Source organism: Balaenoptera musculus, chromosome 20 (assembly GCF_009873245.2).
Source record: "Balaenoptera musculus isolate JJ_BM4_2016_0621 chromosome 20, mBalMus1.pri.v3, whole genome shotgun sequence".
NCBI lineage: Eukaryota > Metazoa > Chordata > Mammalia > Artiodactyla > Balaenopteridae > Balaenoptera > Balaenoptera musculus.
The window spans coordinates 24,999,971-25,017,236 of NC_045804.1; the positions used below are offsets into that span (position 1 = coordinate 24,999,971).

Genomic DNA, 17,266 nt, shown 5'->3' on the forward strand with positions numbered 1-17,266 from the left:
TTCCTTACTTGGAAACTGTACCAGGCTTTAAACCAAGAGAAAAAATAGTTACAGGCTTTTAAAAGTCCCTAACAAACCATTCTTTGGCAAGAAACCATGTTCCCAGCCATCTAGCTTGTACATGTTTGTGTATTATATTAAACAACGTGAAATTGTCAGGATTTAATAGAGTGAACAGGAAAATAAATGGTGGTGTATAACAGATATGTTCAGCCTCTGAGTTGTCAGCATACTGGGAAGTTTGCTAAGCTTGGGAAAATACATTTCTCATTAGAGAACTTGGACAGTCTTGTTTTAACTTGTTTGAAGCCAGGAACAGTGTATTTTGGTGCTGCTAGTTGTCTCCTACAAAGGTTCTCAAACCATGACCCTCAAATAGACCTCCTCTTTTCTAAAATTGTTTTTCTGCTGGGCATCTGCAGCAGTTGGCATGAAGTGCTGAAGAGTTCACGTACAGCCAGGCTACTTTGCTTATGAACACTTTGCCCATGGTGCCTGCTGTGAGTGAAATTAATTAGATTTGTGCTGTCCTAGTCGATTTCCCTCCCAGCAGGTTTTGTGGTTAGACCTCCTCAGAGTCTAAAGCCGATTCTCCAGTTCTACTGACTGCTGGGTTGGACACTTTTAAAAATTGGAAGAAAGGTTGGTGATATTTTAAAAGAAACCAAAGACTTCTCTACAGAATAAATGAGAAGCAAAAAAGATAGGTAAAAATGGCCAAGACCAAAGTTGTATTTTTTTCCTGGTTGTGATAATGGACCATGGTTCAGTAGCAACAGTTAAGCCATTAAAATAAACTGGTTTTTAAACTTGTCTTTTTCTTAGGCTTCGAGAATTCTTTTTTTTTTTTTTTAAAGATTAAATTTTTTTTTTAATACTTTATTTATTTATTTATTTATTTATGGCTGTGTTGGGTCTCTTAGTTTTCGTGTGAGGGCTTTCTCTAGTTGCGGCAAGTGGGGGCCACTCTTCATCGCGGTGCGCGGGCCTTTCACTATCGCGGCCCCTCCCGTTGCGGAGCACAGGCTCCAGACGCGCAGGCTCAGTAGTTGTGGCTCACGGGCCCAGTTGCTCCGCGGCATGTGGGATCTTCCCAGACCAGGGCTCGAACCCGTGTCCCCTGCATTAGCAGGCAGATTCTCAACCACTGCGCCACCAGGGAAGCCCAGAGAATTCTTAACTTGTTAATTGTTAGATAAATTTGAAGTATTTTTTTAAACTTCAAAAATAAATTCAAATTAGTATTTTATGATCTATCAATATAGAGCTGAGCCTGCACCTCACACCTACAGAGCCAAGTTTTATGCTCTTAACTAACATGTAAAATTCACATCTTCATTCCAACCTGCTCAAAAGATAGTTTTAATTGGGAATTTTGAAAATTCATTCTGGCTCCTACTGGCAGTAGTGGTAACTGGGATTTGTAAAACCTCCTGAGGTGCATTTACTCACTACTAGACAAACAGTTCTGTGAGAAGGTGTTTTCCATCAAATGCAAGTCTACCTTGATCACAGGTCTCTTTTCTTGATATTATCATGAATCCTGAATTGCACAAACCAGGGAGGCCCAAATTCCATTGCAGTGCTTAGTTTAAGTGAAATAGCACATCATGTATATAAGACTTAACTTCATGTGTGATTACATGGGATGTTTTAATTATAAACGCATGTAGGATTGTGTTAAAACCAATGGGGACTCTGGTAATACTGGTGGTATTACTCTGTGAGGGTGCAACTATATCTTATTACTCCTGTTCCATGCTTATTACTTAAGTGGCCAGTGAATGTGTGTGAGTTGAGTGATTTTTTTTTTGTTATTCATTTATACCTCTTTCTATGAAGGATTTGAGGCAGTTTCCAGAAATACTTAACATATCAAACGGTAAAATAAATCAGTTCAGGGAATTATAGCAAACTGTATAACAATGTTAAGAAAATAATAAAGCTATTCGGACTTCCCTGGTGGTGCAGTGGTTAAGAATCTGCCTGCCAATGCAGGGGACATGGGTTCAAGCCCTGGTCCGGGAAGATCCCACATGCCTCAGAGCAACTAAGCCCATGTGCCACAACTACTGAGCCTGCGCTCTAGAGCCCGCAAGCCACAGCTACTGAAGCCCGCGCGCCTAGAGCTCGTGCTCTGCAATAAGAGAAGCCACCGCAGTGAGAAGCCCGCGTGCAGCAGCGAAGAGTAGCCCCCGCTCGCCACAACTAGAGAAAGTCTGCACGCAGCAACAAAGACCCAATGCAGCCAAAAAATAATGATAATAAAATAAAATAATAATAAAGCTATAGTAGAGGGATCATATGAGCCTATATACAGTATAGCATATAGAATGAGCATATGAGTCTGTAGTTTCAAGAGATGGGTCAGATTTGTCTCAGGGCTTCCTAGTAGCCAAGCAAAGAGAGCAGCATTATTAGATATAGATTCATATTGTCTGTCCATAGCTGAAAACAGACCAGGTGTTCAGGTAAGAAATTTCTCCCTTGTATATTGTAAACCAGACAATGTATGATATGATGGAGTAAGTACATCCTTACACTATTCCCACAATTAATAAAATTTATTTTATTTAAGTTTTTTTTTTTGATGTGGACCATTTTTAAAGTCTTTATTGAATTTGTTACAGTATTGTTTCTGTTTTGTTTTGATTTTTTGGCCGAGAGGCATGTGGTTGGTATCTTAGCTCCCTGACCAGGGATCAAACCCACACCCCCTGCATTGGAAGGTGAAGTCTTAACCACTGGACCACCAGGGAAGTCCCAATAAAATATATTTTAAAGATAAAGCAGAACAGTACAAAGGGTAGTATATACTAAAATAGCTATCATCCCAAACTAAAAGACATTTGTCATATTTGCCTCAGGTCATCCTAATTTTTAAAAACACATGAGAGATCAACTTGAAATGTCTTACATTCTTTTCCCAGCTTCATTCTTCGTCCTTGCTCTCCCATCATGAATCTGATACATAGCTTGTCAATGATTTTTTTCAATTCTACTGTATGCATATATCTGTAAATAATATATAAATCTTAAATTTGCATAAATAGTGTACTGCACATGACATTCCAAAACTTGCTTTTTTTCATTAGTGTCGTGTTAGATCTCACTCATCTCCATGGTGCTGTAGATGTAGTTCATTACTTTTAAATCCTGAAGTAGTTTTTCATAGTATGGAAATAACCCAATTTAGTTATCTGTTTCCCTCCTAATGGATTTTTAGTTTGTTTGTCTGTAACTGCCACATTGAACGACCTTGTCCATGTCTTCTTGTGCCCGTGTGCAGTTTTTCTAGGACAGTGGTTCTCAAAATGTTCCAGGGCGTATCAGGGTCACCTGGGAACTTGTTAGAAATGGAAATTCTTGGGCCATTCCAAACCTCTGAATCAAAAACTCTGGGGGGCAGGGCCCAGCAATCTGTTTAGCAAGTGATCCTGATGCACCTAAAGTTTGAGAACCACTACTTTAGCACATATATAGTTAAAAGTAGAATTACTAAGTCTTACGTGTAAGTAGGTTAAACATTACTAGATATGGCAAATTCCTACCCCGAATATACCTAATAATTTACAGTCTCACCAGCAGTGTATGAGAGTTCCTATGGCTCCATACTATGGAACAGAGGAACAGAGAAAGCAAGAAGAATCTGGAAAATCAGATACTGGTGAAGTGTAAGTGGAGAGAGATCTCTAATGCTACAGAGAAAGGAAAACATCTAAGAAAGGGATAAATGTTGCCCTTCCAGAGAGCAGCTAGCAATGGGTTGATAGATAGAAGACTATTCTTTTTTTTTTAATTTATTTTTGGCTGTGTTGGGTCTTCGTTGCTGCACGTGGGCTTTCTCTAGTTGTGGCGAGCGGGGGCTACTCTGCGTTGCTGCACGCGGGCTTCTCACTGCGGTGGCTTCTCTTGTTGCTCTCTTGGGCTCTAGGTGCGCGGGCTTCAGTAGTTGTGGCTTGCGGGCTCTAGAGTGCAGGCTCAGTAGTTGTGGTGCACGGGCTTAGTTGCTCTGAGGCATGTGGGATCTTCCCGGACCAGGGCTTGAACCCGTGTCCCCTGCATTGGCAGGCGGATTCTTAACCACTGCGCCACCAGGGAAGCCCAGAAAACTATTTATTCTTAATAATAAGTTTGCACTGAAGTGTAGGAGAAGATGAGACAGTATTTGGAAAGGTAACAAGGTAATTTTCCTTTAGGAGTAAAGTATTTGTACCCTCAAGGGAAGGAGCCCACATACAGTGGTAAAGCTGTATGTGGTGATCACCATGCTGTCTCCTCTTTAGGTAGCCTTTTCATGGATGTACTTTAAGTACCCTTTGAGTAAATTCATTTGGTAAGATAATATTAAATAGTATTGTGCAGAAGATTAAAATAGGGTGATATCATTGTGATGAGGAGACTGTTTTAGGTTAGGTGATCTTCTCTGAGGTTAACATTGAATGCTAAGAAGCCATTTGAATGATAAGGGTAGAGCATTCCAGGCAGGAGACAGAGTTTCCAGTCTCTGGAAGGTCAAATGGAAATAGTAGGATAGTATACCATTAATCTAATAAAATTCTCTTGCTTCTTGCATCAACCAGGGTGAAGAGGAACAGAAGTCTTTGTCCCCTGACTTTGGAAATCTTGTTTAACCTTCAAACTGGCGATGTCAAGGGTTCCAAGTCCTCCACCTCCGGCAGAAATGTCGAGTGGCCCAGTAGCTGAGAGCTGGTGTTACACACAGGTAGGTGCTTCTTGGGAGGATTTTGGGGGACGAAAGGAATCAGATTTCTTTTCTACGTTGGCTTTCCTGCTTTCTGTGGGTCAAACCTGCCAAATAGTTAGATAAAGTACCTGTCAACTTTCCATGCCTTGGTTTTCCATGAGGAATCTGAATGCCCTAGGCGTTCATGGGAGGTTGAAAGGGGGGAATCTTTGAAACTGGATCTGCTGCCTACATCCACCTTGACGGAAGTGTATTCCTCTGTTGGGCAACTTAGGGGGAAACCAGGTTTGAGATTGCAACCCCAGGCAGTGGTATCAACATCTAAATCATCAAACAGCTGCTCTGAGCAGAGGTTCATTTTAGGTGTGGCTTAATCACCTGCTTTCCCAACCTTGTCCATGTTTTTCTCACTTTCCATCCAGTGTTTCTCAGAAGCTGAGAAAAGTTATGAAAGCAGTTGGTCACTGTGAGATTTCTTAAAAAGTAGATGAGAGACAGAAAAGGCTGAGCCTCCATGCTGGCCAAACAGTGCTGTCTTCCTATGGGATTATGCAGAGGGAGGGAGAGGGAAAATTATCTGATCTCCAGCCTGTTTTTCAGGTTACCCACTTCCTATTTAATTGCTTCCTGGTTTTCTATCAACAGATCAAAGTAGTGAAATTCTCCTACATGTGGACCATCAATAACTTTAGCTTTTGCCGGGAGGAAATGGGTGAAGTCATTAAAAGTTCAACCTTTTCATCAGGAGCCAATGATAAGCTGAAATGGTGAGGAGGAATACATTTAGCTATAAAAATTTTTCTATAAGTTGCCTGTTTTGCTTGGCTTCACGGGAGACTGACTAGAGTGGAGGATCCCTGATGGCAGGGACTTTGTTTTGTTCTTAATGTATTCCCTGGTGTCTGATACATAACAGATGCTCACTGTATAGTTTGTTGAATTAATTCAGTGAGTATATCAGGGGATCAGCAAACTCAAATGGCTGTAGGGTAATGTAAATGAGTAAAGAGAGCCAGTGTTGTAAATAGTATCCATACGTGGTATGAGTGTTGACCACTTGGCAAACTAGTGAATGTCCTTCTAAAAGAAGTGGTGGCTGCTCAGCTCCAGCTCACTAGAGGCATGTGTGGATGAGGGCTGCCCATTGCCAGAGTTTCTGAGTTTTCAAGAAAAGCATGAGATCTAGATTTTAATGTAATATCTCTTGGCTTTTAGATTGCCTGTTTTTAAACAATAAAGGAGATTTGTTTACTTATGTACCTGGAATGCCCACGGTGTAGGATGTCTTTGAAGGTAGTTTGATCCAGCAGACAGCCCAATGGTTAGATTAAGGACCCCATCGCTCTCTGCTGTGCCCTGCTCTCCACACTGTTTGACATCTCAAGCTTAGCTTCCCTTGTGGTTGAAGGGTGACTGGCAGTAGCAATGGGCATCACCCGCTACCATCCAACCAATTCTTTGAACTTCCTCTGAACTGTGTGGCCAAGAATGCACTGATTGGTGTAGATCTAGGTTCCCTCAGTTGATCCCTGTGGCAAGGGGAATAGGATCTGGGAGTGGGGGTCAGTCCTATCCAAGCCATGTGTTTTCTCGAGGAGGGGCAGGCAGTTACGGATACATCCATGTGCTCTCTACAAAGACCAGAACACATATCTGTGAACCACCATTTTTGACCTCTGATATCCCACTGAAAAGTTTTAACAACTCTCCTTTCGTTTAGTACTTTTTGGCCATGTACATAAGCAGTGTACTGCTAGGTGCTGAGAGAAGGCTTATTCTTAGGCATTGTATTTAAATCCGCATCTTTAGCACAATTGTGTAGTGATGTATGTGGCATATGCACTTCCTGGAGAAGCACTGAATTGGGCCACCTGTTTTGAGAGAGGTGCCATAACACTGGCAAGGCCTAAGGATACATATGGCCTGTGTATTGTATGTGGTAGAAGCGGTGTTTGAACCACATGCAGTTCAGCTAATGACATTTACAACTTAACTGAGTTGAACCTATTCTGTCTGAATTTTGTTTTGATCCATTGGTAACATATTGGCATCTCTAACTCTATTTAGAAGTCTGGCTTGGAACTCTACCCTGTGTAATGGGAGTTTACTTTTGTCTGTGCTTCCTCCATACTGCCTCCTTTATTTTAATCTTAGAATATCATTGCCAGATTGATAAAATATCTATAAAAGATTATTTACTACTCACATATTTCTCTAGAATTCTTTTTCTCTCCCAAGGTGATATTGAAAGGCTCACTGACTTTTTTTTCCTGGTTTCACTGCAGTCGCAACAAAATAAGGGGCTGCTTTTCCTAAGATTGAGGATTAGAATAGATTGAGTCTAGGCTGAATTTTAAAATATTTTAGGGGGAAAAAAGACTGATTTGGGAGATTATGAGGAAAGAGGAAGAGATGCAGGGGATGTGTTGTCAGATTCTAGGATGCCCCTTTATTGTTTACTTTTTAAAAGGTGCCTGAGGTTGCTCTAGAAAAGTGATTTCCAAGTAGTCATTTACTGAATCAGAATCTCCTGCTATGGGGCCTGGGGTTTTTTTGTCTGTTTTGTTTTTTTAACATCTCCCTCTCAATTCGGATGTTCTAGTTCCCTCCTGTCCTTTCATGAGCCTACAAACACGGATGGTTTCGACGTTTTTTTTTTCTGTTTTGGGTAGGTGTTTGCGGGTAAACCCAAAAGGGCTAGATGAAGAGAGCAAAGATTACCTGTCACTTTACCTGTTACTGGTCAGCTGTCCAAAGAGTGAAGTTCGAGCAAAATTCAAATTCTCCATCCTGAATGCCAAGGGAGAAGAAACCAAAGCTATGGGTAAATGTTATCTTTGTTCGACTCTTTATTTTCACATCTGGCAACTTTATATATTGACAAATTGTGGATTTGATACGGTTTTTTGAGTAATCCTAAATATAACTTTTTTTTTTTTCACTCCAGAGAGTCAACGGGCATATAGGTTTGTGCAAGGCAAAGACTGGGGATTCAAAAAATTCATCCGTAGAGATTTTCTCTTGGATGAGGCCAATGGGCTTCTCCCTGATGACAAGCTTACCCTCTTCTGTGAGGTGAGTCCTTTTACCCTGCTGTGAGAGTAGCAATTCCCAGACCTGATGGGTATCAGTAGACGTAATTGTTTTGTATCAAGGATGGTGAGTGAGAAAAATCCCCAAGTGGAGTGGTGCTGCACAAATGTGATTTATGTGACTGACTGAAAAGCTGTGCCGTGATTTCAAGGTTGTTGGGCATCTCAGCTTTCCACTTGTTACTGTTCTTAAAAACAAAGGTTGTGCACTATCTTGGTATGTGTGATTTTTTAGCTGCTTGGGTCAGAATTCTGGCTTTTTCCCTGTGGATTTTTTCAGAAAGCATTTGGAAGGACTGTTAACTTTAAGCTGAGGAGAATGACCAGCAACTAGATATGTAAATATATTTGTTCCTTGAGCTTTCTGGCTCCTCCTTGAGTATGAAGTCCACGTGTGTTTGATAGAGCACTTTCCTTTTCTGCTTTTCGAACTAGATGACTCTTATCAGTTGTTGAGTGTCTCCAGTTTGTCTTGCTGGTAATTGTGAAATAGGAAGGTGAGAACCATTTTTTCTAGAGTGAAGGTTATATAAAGCTCTCTAACTCATAGTTAGCTAAGAGAGTTACCTGTAGTCAGTTGGGAGAGTCCTTCTCTCCCCAATGACCTAAAGAGCCTTTTTCAGGTTTATAGGAGAAGGCTTGAAGTAAAATTCCCAAACTGAGAGTGAGTTGAAAAATGGTTTCTTTAATGAGTATATACTAATTGGTCATTTCATGCTGTTATCAATACATTTATAGATACTCATAAGCTCACAGTGTAAGAAATGAATAAAACCTCCAGTCAGCTGGGATGTTGGCATTCCCTGTACATCGTATGGTCAAGGAGCTGCTTCCTGAGCAACATCACTTTATGAAAAGGACCACTGTGCTTTCATGGGGAAGGTGCAGGCAAGTTCCCCAGCTAGCAGTGCGCTCTGTCAAATAATAGGCTCACAGCATATCACCGCCTGCACGGTAGGAAAGGTGTCCCTTAGGAATCTCGCCCCTTTGTAGACGAGTCCTGGCCAGCAGCTTCTTTTCCAAGTCACAGCTCATTGAATATTTCCATGGAATAGTTGCTGGTGATTAGGAAATTTGGGAGCTATAGTTTATTAAAATATCACACTGAATACATAAAATATAGTTTGCATAATAGCTGCCTTTTCTCCTTTTTAATTGCTAACTAAAAGAAGGAAATACTAGAGTGATGGCGTCTGTAAAAATACATAAAATTTTGCAGTTGTTTTTTGTCTGATGGACTTGGAATTTGAATTCTACATAAATCCAAGTAGTTATAGATCATACTCAGTTGCCCAAGTGGAGAAATGAGAACAATTAGGTGGTTTTATGTGATGTTGGATGTTACATAAACAAACCATCAATTTAATATTCACCCACCTTAGAGATCCTATATTTCAGAAAAAAATTAAAATAGTGGAAAATTCTAATTTCTGTTGGAAACGAAAGCCAATTTTTGAACTGCTCTCTGAAGGAAGAGAAATTGCCTCTAAATAACGCATCTGGTGCTTTAGGCAACACCAAAACCTTTATTGTAGCATTTTCAAGTCCACAGTGGGTCCAGCCTTTTCTCACATGCTTCCCCTCTATACCGTCACCAGATCCATTCCATCTGCTCCAGCCCTTGTATTGACATTCTTGATTTGGAAACCAGTTGGCCTGCCCTCACTTGGCAATCTCTCATCCTGTAGTTAAGTCCGAGGTGCACTCTCTCCTTGCTTCCCCATATGAAATTCTCTTAGGAGAAATCCTGTGGTTAAGTTTAGAAATGCCTTACTGACTTAGAAGGGAAGTGAGATGACACTTTGGAAATGAGGAGATGTTGAACAGGGAAACGTCTGTTGGATTCTGCTGATGCCATCGGTTTCTTACCATCAGACCAGGTGTGCCATCTGTTCCTCTCACACTTCTCTGTTGGCCACAGGTGCTGAGTGTTGCTTCTTGTTCTTGGGCTCGTGCCTAGTGAGACTCGTTTCTGTTCCAAGGCTCTCTGTGGACTTAGTAGCATTCAGCATTGCAAGACAGTTGCGTGGGGGGTGTGTTTTGAATGTGTGGGTTTTAAAAATGTCTGCAACTCATCTGAGTGCTTAGTGCATTTCAGAGCTGGATCATCCTTTGGTGCAAATTCTAACCCTTTGACCTTTGCTACCTCTATCAATAGAATATTTATAAACAAATTTATTTTGTTCATATTTATATTCTATTTATTATTGGTTTAGTTAGTATTTTCTTATAATTTAGAGGCCTTTATGAAGTTGATGTCCACATACAAATTTAGGTTATGAGTACTCCACTGTTCCATTCCTTACTCAGTCTTTGGCCCAGGCACTTCAGTCCTGTCCTGATGTAAGTAATAAGTACAGTTGTTTTGTGGATATTTTTGGTCTGTTCCCAGAGGCCACAAGAGGGAATCCGAAGGTGAAAGACTGAGAATCACGCATTTGTGTGTTTGGGCTGTATTTCAGTGGTAAAACTATTAATGAAACTCTGAAAAATGCCAACTGGGTAGTCTTGTTTGTAATGTGCCACACTGGGTTCACTTTTGATTCTCAGTGATCTTTCTGTCTGACTGTTAGGAAGTACGGCAATTCTTCCAAGTTGATATTGCTTAGTTAACGCATTCCCTTAATTGTCTCTTATCACAATCCTTTGAGCTAGGTTAGTTCTTTTCTCTTCATTTCATGTTAGTGGGGAGAGAAGCAGTGCCTAAGGAGGTCAGGTAATTTTTCCTAACATTGTGCAGCAAATTAGTGTCAGGGCTATGTCAGCTCTCCATTTTCCATCTCTAGTCTGCTGTGCTACACTAAGTGAAACTGAATGCCATTTACCCAAGGAAACGTGGGCTCTACCAAGTTTTTTTTTGGTAATGAAAGAGAGAATCATGAAAGCTTTATACTTTTAATTTTCTCTGTAATAATTTGGACAACAGAAAATCTACTTGAAATGTTTCAGCTTCTGTTGATCTTCTTTGCATTTATTTATATTGAAAACAAGTAGCTGTTAGCAGTAAATATACATGTATTCCACCGTCAGTGTATATGCCTCTGACAGGTAGAAGATTCCAGTGCCTCTTTGTAATGTTGCAATTAAAGTTGAAATATTAAATACCATATGAAATATGAAATACCAAATATGAAATATCTCGAAACTAGTTAACTCTTTTTTTTTTTAGATTTTTTTATTGATTGATTGATTACTATGTTGGGTCTTCGTTTCTGTGCTAGGGCTTCCTGTAGTTGTGGCAAGCGGGGGCTACTCTTCATCGCGGTGCGCGGGCCTCTCACTGTTGTGGCCTCTCTTGTTGCGGAGCACAGGCTCCAGACGCGCAGGCTCAGTAGTTGTGGCTCACGGGCCTAGTTGCTCCGCGGCATGTGGGATCTTCCCAGGCCAGGGCGCGAACCCGTGTCCCCTGCATTAGCAGGCAGACTCTCAACCACTGCGCCACCAAGGAAGCCCTAGTTAACTCTTAAAACATCTTTCCTTATCAAACATAGAATATCCGTTCAAAGCCTGGGAATATGTATTTCTGCCAAATTTTAAATATGTGGGTCTATTAATTTTTCTTTTTATCATTTTTTAAATGAATTATTTGGATATATTAGTTGAACTTATGAAAATGCTAATAATATTTGATCTTGACCTACAAAAATGGTGATTAAATATGTATTATCATTATAGGTTATAAACATGATAATGTAGTAAACTTACCACCCAACCCAACAACATCACCAATAACTTAGAACTGACCTATATATGCTTCTCCCCTGTCCCTTAGACCTGTTGTCTCCCTACTCAGATGATGATAATAAACAGCGCTTTTGAATTGTTTATCATTCCCTTGTTTATTATTTGCATGCCTGAACAATCTATTGTTTAGGTTCGCTTGTTTTTGAGCTTTATGAAAATAGTGTCAGGATGTATGTAGTCATCTAGGACTTGCTGTTTTCATATTATGTTTCTAAAATTTATTTATATTGTGAATATAACCATAATTCTTGATTTTTAGTGCTGTACAGTAGTTTGTTGTGTATTCACATGACAGTTGATTGGTTTGTTTATTCATTCTCTTGCTGATGGACATTTATTTATTTATTTTTAATATTTATTTATTTGGCTGCTTTGGGTCTTAGTTGCGGTGCGCAGGCTTCTCTAGTTGTGGCACACGGGCTCAGTAGTTGCAGCACATGGGCTCTCTAGTTGTAGCGTGTGGGCTCCAGAGCATGCAGGATCAGTAGTTGCGGCGCGCGGGCTTAGTTGCCCCGTGGCGTGCGGGATCTTAGCTGCCTGACCAGGGATCGAACCCACGTCCCTTGCATTGGAAGGCGGATTCTTAACCACTGGACCACCGGGGAAGTCCCCTGATGGACATTTAGATTGTTGTTAGTCTTTTGATTAGAAATAGTGCTGCTGCTATAAACAATCTATATGCTGTCTGTTTATTTTTTCTTGATTGTTTTAATTATACAGAAATTAAAAATATATTTCCAGTGGTTTTACCTTGACATTCTATGTTTAGACAAAGTATACAAGAAATGGAACAATCTTTTATGAAGTTTTATGTCTTTTATGAAATTTTCTTTTTTAAGAAAAGGAATTGACTTTAAAAGTGAGGCCCTTTTACAACTTGAAATTTAGAGGGTTATAGAGCCTTCCTGAGACATTTTCATGCAGTCATTTCTAAGACATAAATGTCACAGTCACGTCATCTTCACAGCTGCAATTCTGAATGAGTCTCCGTAGTCAACTTTATAGGCATTAAAAAAAAATCTTTAGTTTTTCTCAAAATGGTATCATTTTAGCATCATCATTTGCAGAGGAAAACAATCCCTTTCTAAGTTAAAAGTTTGGGCTCTGAAGACTCATTTGTGTATGCCATTTAAAATTTATTTTTAATTAAGCGTATTTAATGTTGGTAAGAGGTGCCAGACATTCAGAGCTCTGGAGACTCCAGGAATCCATATATCTGCAGAACAAGTCTGGCTCAGACAGTAAAGGTACTTTCTCCTTCCTGCTGTGTTCCTGTCTGTGTCTGAAGAGAGGAATTGCCCCAGTGAGAGGAGTCACAGTCTTTGGGCCGCACTCATTACCAAGAGCACATGTAACCAGCACAGAGTCCACTGGTAACCATAGTTTGAAAATCAGCTTGGCTCTTGGCAGTTCATTTTACCCAGTCTAGTAAATTGCCATCAAGTGTTAATGACTTTGGGCTCCTGTCAGCCTGGTTTAATTCAAGCTTAGGAACCCAGTGCCAAAAGCATTCTCCATTCCCTTCATTGGCCATCCCAAGAGATTCCTGCCTTTCCCTATGAGGAAGTTGGATTTAATTGGTCTTTTCCTTGGTGTTTTGTTTGTTTGTTTTTAAATCAGCAGTATTTTGAAACTAAAACTGGAAGTAGGCTACTTCTACTTTTGGTGTTAATATTATATCAAAGAAGTAAGGGTGTTAATATGAGAAAGTTGCTGAACCAAATTAGAGATCTTACATGGGACGATCTCTGTGGGGTGGTTTGTGTTGGGTCCTGGGCTATTAAAATAATGTTATACTCTGGCTCTGATAAATGTGCTACTAATGCTAAGCACATTCATAGTTCATTAGCTTGGTTGCTTCATTGCTCAAGACCGTAACAGCTAGTTTTAAACAAATGAATAAACTTCTTGACCTGATAGTAAATATCTCACTCCTACACCGAAGGGACTACAGGTCATTTGGATGGGGCATTAACTTTGCCTCTGGGTTTATGACTGCATTTAAGGAAGGGATGACTTGCATCTTGAAGGTTAAAAGAAATTTGGGTCATTTAGGATGTTCCTCAGCAGTCTTTCTCATCTAACTCATAGGAATAGCAAGAGTGGGGAGCTGATTCTCAAGGTTTGTGAATCCTGCTTTCATTTTAACATTTCTAACCTAATGTGATATAGGAGAGGAAGCATAGCCAGGGTTGTCAGGCAGAAGACTGATCTGTTGGGTCTCATCTTCAGTTTGGTAATTTACATTTATTTTATAATGTTATATGGTTTATAAATCCTTGTATTTTGTATCCTGACAAACTTACGTGAGTTTCATTGATCCATCTACAAGTTACCAGGGTTTTTCTCTAGACTGAACAGTTAATTCAACTGGTTAAACCATGCTGCTGCTGAAGCCAAGTGGCAAGTTGGATTCCTCTATAACCTCGTTGTCGTCATTCTGTTCCAAAGCTGTAAGTGCATGCCCAGCTGGAGCCAGTCATCTTGTATGTCACTGTCACCAATGACTGAGTAAGGGTATAAATGGTGTGGGATACCCACCCAGTTATCGCTACGCAAGATCTTCCAGGCCCAGTCCTGTTCATTAAACTAACATTTGTGAGGAAATGCCAATTATTTACCAGGCCCTATGGAAGCTGCATTTTATTTTTATGTTCCAGAACTAACTGAAAAAAGTGAAGTGCTTTTAGGCTTATTAGATTCTTTTCTCTGGAGAGTTTAGTTTAAATGGCAGTTTCTATAGAGTTCTTTGCATTTAACCTTTTGCTTAAGGCAGAATAAGGTAAATACTTGAGGTTTAACATTTGTTTCTGTCAGTTTTTTCCCTCTGGGGGTTTTGCCCAGGTCTTCAGGGCAGGGAAGGAGGAGCTTATTAGAAGTTTGGAAGAGAAAGGAGATTTGTGGGGCTCTCTCCTTATTGTCCTGAGATGGTGTAGAATAAGTATGATCATGATAGTTTGGAAATTACTTGATCCAGAGGTTAAAGACTTCATTTGTGAAGGTGGTTTCAAGAGAATATGCCTAACATCAGTTTCTAAATGTACTATAAAACACAGGTAAAAGTCATCTCTCCTCCTGCTGGGAAGAAAATTCCTGGTAACAAAAGCTTTGGACTGTGTTTTCTTATCTTTCACAGGTGAGTGTGGTGCAAGATTCTGTCAACATTTCTGGCCAGAACACCATGAATATGGTGAAGGTTCCTGAGTGCCGGTTGGCGGATGAGTTAGGAGGACTGTGGGAGAATTCCCGGTTCACAGACTGTTGTTTGTGTGTTGCTGGCCAGGAATTCCAGGCTCACAAAGCTATCTTAGCAGGTTAGTATTTATTCATGGGGAGCTTTAGTTGTGATTAAACAAGGAAAAAAACAGTAGGCTGCATAATCACCTTTTGAATAGCGTCAGCTTTTTGAACTAGTACAAAAAACTGCAGCTAAATATATTTTTATATTGTGGTGACATTAGTTGTCAAACCAAAGGGCTACTCTCCATAACTCTCTGTAGTGGACTTAGGCCAACATTTCAAGGAATGGATGATGATGTGTATTGGATGCCTTTGCACCTGGAGGTTAGATGTCAAAACACTGGTTAAGAGCAGGTATCAGCCCCTAGACAGGGACTTAGGATGTAATGGAGAGGATTCTGGACTCGGGACTAAACCACCACATAGCCAAGTCCCCAGCCCTGGAGGTCTTAGCCCTCTCTTCCATACAAACATACTAGAAGAATGAGAATGTTGCCAGTGACGTGGAAGATCAGGTCTTGTTCTAGTAATAGGCCCTTGGTCTTTAAGACCAGAAAGACTGACACACAGCAGGAACTGTTAAGGCAGTCTGATGGCCTTACCTCACAGGGAAGCATAGCTTTCAGCCACAAACTTGTATTCAGGCCAAAAGATGTAAGAGGAAATCACATGAACCTTCAGGCAACAGATTTCTTACCAAGACCCTCAGCCCTGTCATTCTAAAGTACACACCTGGCAAAACCTCTGTCTGGCTCAGTCTAACCATCTTCCTGTTCCCTCTCTCAACTAGGTGTTACTGAGACTTGCTAAAGGAAGTCATTAACTCTTGTGTTCGTGCCTCTGTGCTCAGCTAGGCGCTCGGCACTGCCGAGACCTCTTTCTACAGATGCATAGTCAGCTCCTTTTCTTTTTCTCAATAGACACTTCAAACTATTACCACTCCCTTTAATCTCCACCTCCTAAAGATGACCTTGCTGCTGCTTCCAAGAGAAAATCAAGGCCCTTCTCCCTCGGCTCTTGCTCTCACCTACATTTTCTCTGCATTCTCAGTGGAGGAGGTGTTCTTCGTGGTCCAAAGCAGACTACTTTCTACTGTTGTTCTGTTTCATGCTGCCTTTCTCAGAAGCCTGACTCTGCCAGTTAGACCCTTGTTATCCGGTATCTTTGCCATCTCTTCTCTATTGCCTGTTTACGCTCAGCTTGTAAACACGCTCAAGCTTCTCCCTCTAGTTATTCTCTCTTTATTTTCCAGAGCTAAGTTTCTTGAGTTAAAATATTCATTCTCTCTATTCTTTCTCCCAATTATCCTCAGTTTGCCTCCATGCCACAAAAGCGGTTTTCCAAAGTACATGACCTGCTAGTCCTAAGTTTGAGGGACTCTTTAGTTTATATATTATTTGACTCCTTTCTTCTGGTTTCTCTGGCGGATTCTGGCTAATTCTAATGTGTGGCCTCCCTCTTCTTCACCCATCCCTTTAAACATTGTTATTCCCTAAGGGTCTGCCTTAGTTCTCTTTTCACTCTACTTAGTCCCCCTAGATTATTTTATTTATTCTCAATAACATCAGCTTCTCTCTATCCACTGATCCCTCTAGGCATATTGCTGCTTTGGACCCTTCCCTCTTTATTAAAAGCACCAGTCCTTTAGTCTTCAGCTTCTGTAATGTATTATAGAGTACCTATAGTCTATAGCCTTTCAGAGATAAGAACAATGAGAACTGATATTCTTTTGGAATAGATTAAAATATCGAGGTTCAGAGGGTTACGTTTGATTTTGCCCAAGATATATGGTTAGAAAATGGCAAATCTAAATAGTCCTTTCTGACATAAATTAGGTCAAAGTTCAGGTGCCTGTTAGCTGAAACTCCTTCTATATATTCCATCTGTTCCTCCTCTCTTAGGTAGAGGTTGGTAGTCTCAACTTTCACCAAAACCCCTGATTTATTGGACATGATAAATTGAGTTCTTAGCCATTTTATTACTTTCATGGTTGAAATTAAGTTTACTTATTTTTCATGGTGTTCATTAGACTAGAATGGGCATGGCTTAAACACTGTTTCTGAATCTTTTTTCATTATTCCCACCCCTAAGGAAAAAAATTAAGAGACATTAAGTACTAGGGAATAAGATTTTGTCTAGTTGGGTTAAGATCTGAAGGGCCACAAGTGATTGTGATACCCTAAGATTGTTTTCACCTCTTTGGGGGCGTTATCATCTCTGTTGATAATGCATGGCTTGGAGGAACAGACAGCCTGCCATAAATAAGCTACACTTCATCTAGCTAAGGATGCCATTGAGCCCCTGTTCTTGACCTCCTTGCTGTGTGGTCCATGGAAGCAGAGGAAGGTAGGTATCATTGTTCCAGGCAAAAAATGCAGGTATTAGGACACCCTGCTTAGACCATGAAGGACCTTTCCATTTGAACCCCAAGATTCTACTCAGAGGATATCATTGTCATCTAACATAGGTAATTTGAGTAATC

The 17,266-nt window shown here is 40.4% G+C and overlaps 1 protein-coding gene across 4 annotated transcripts in view; it reads left to right on the forward strand.

Moving 5' to 3' along the window:
* Positions 1-17,266, forward strand: part of LOC118886720 (speckle type BTB/POZ protein) — a 67,406-nt gene that overhangs the window by 42,371 nt on the left and 7,769 nt on the right. For all 4 annotated transcript variants that reach the window (XM_036836830.1, XM_036836827.1, XM_036836828.1 and 1 more), the window contains 5 exons: positions 4,584-4,726; positions 5,354-5,475; positions 7,381-7,532; positions 7,656-7,783; positions 14,681-14,858. In XM_036836830.1, coding sequence (XP_036692725.1) covers positions 4,649-4,726; positions 5,354-5,475; positions 7,381-7,532; positions 7,656-7,783; positions 14,681-14,858 — 658 coding nt within the window. In that variant the 5' untranslated portion in view covers positions 4,584-4,648. The remainder of the gene's footprint in view (positions 1-4,583; positions 4,727-5,353; positions 5,476-7,380; positions 7,533-7,655; positions 7,784-14,680; positions 14,859-17,266) is intronic.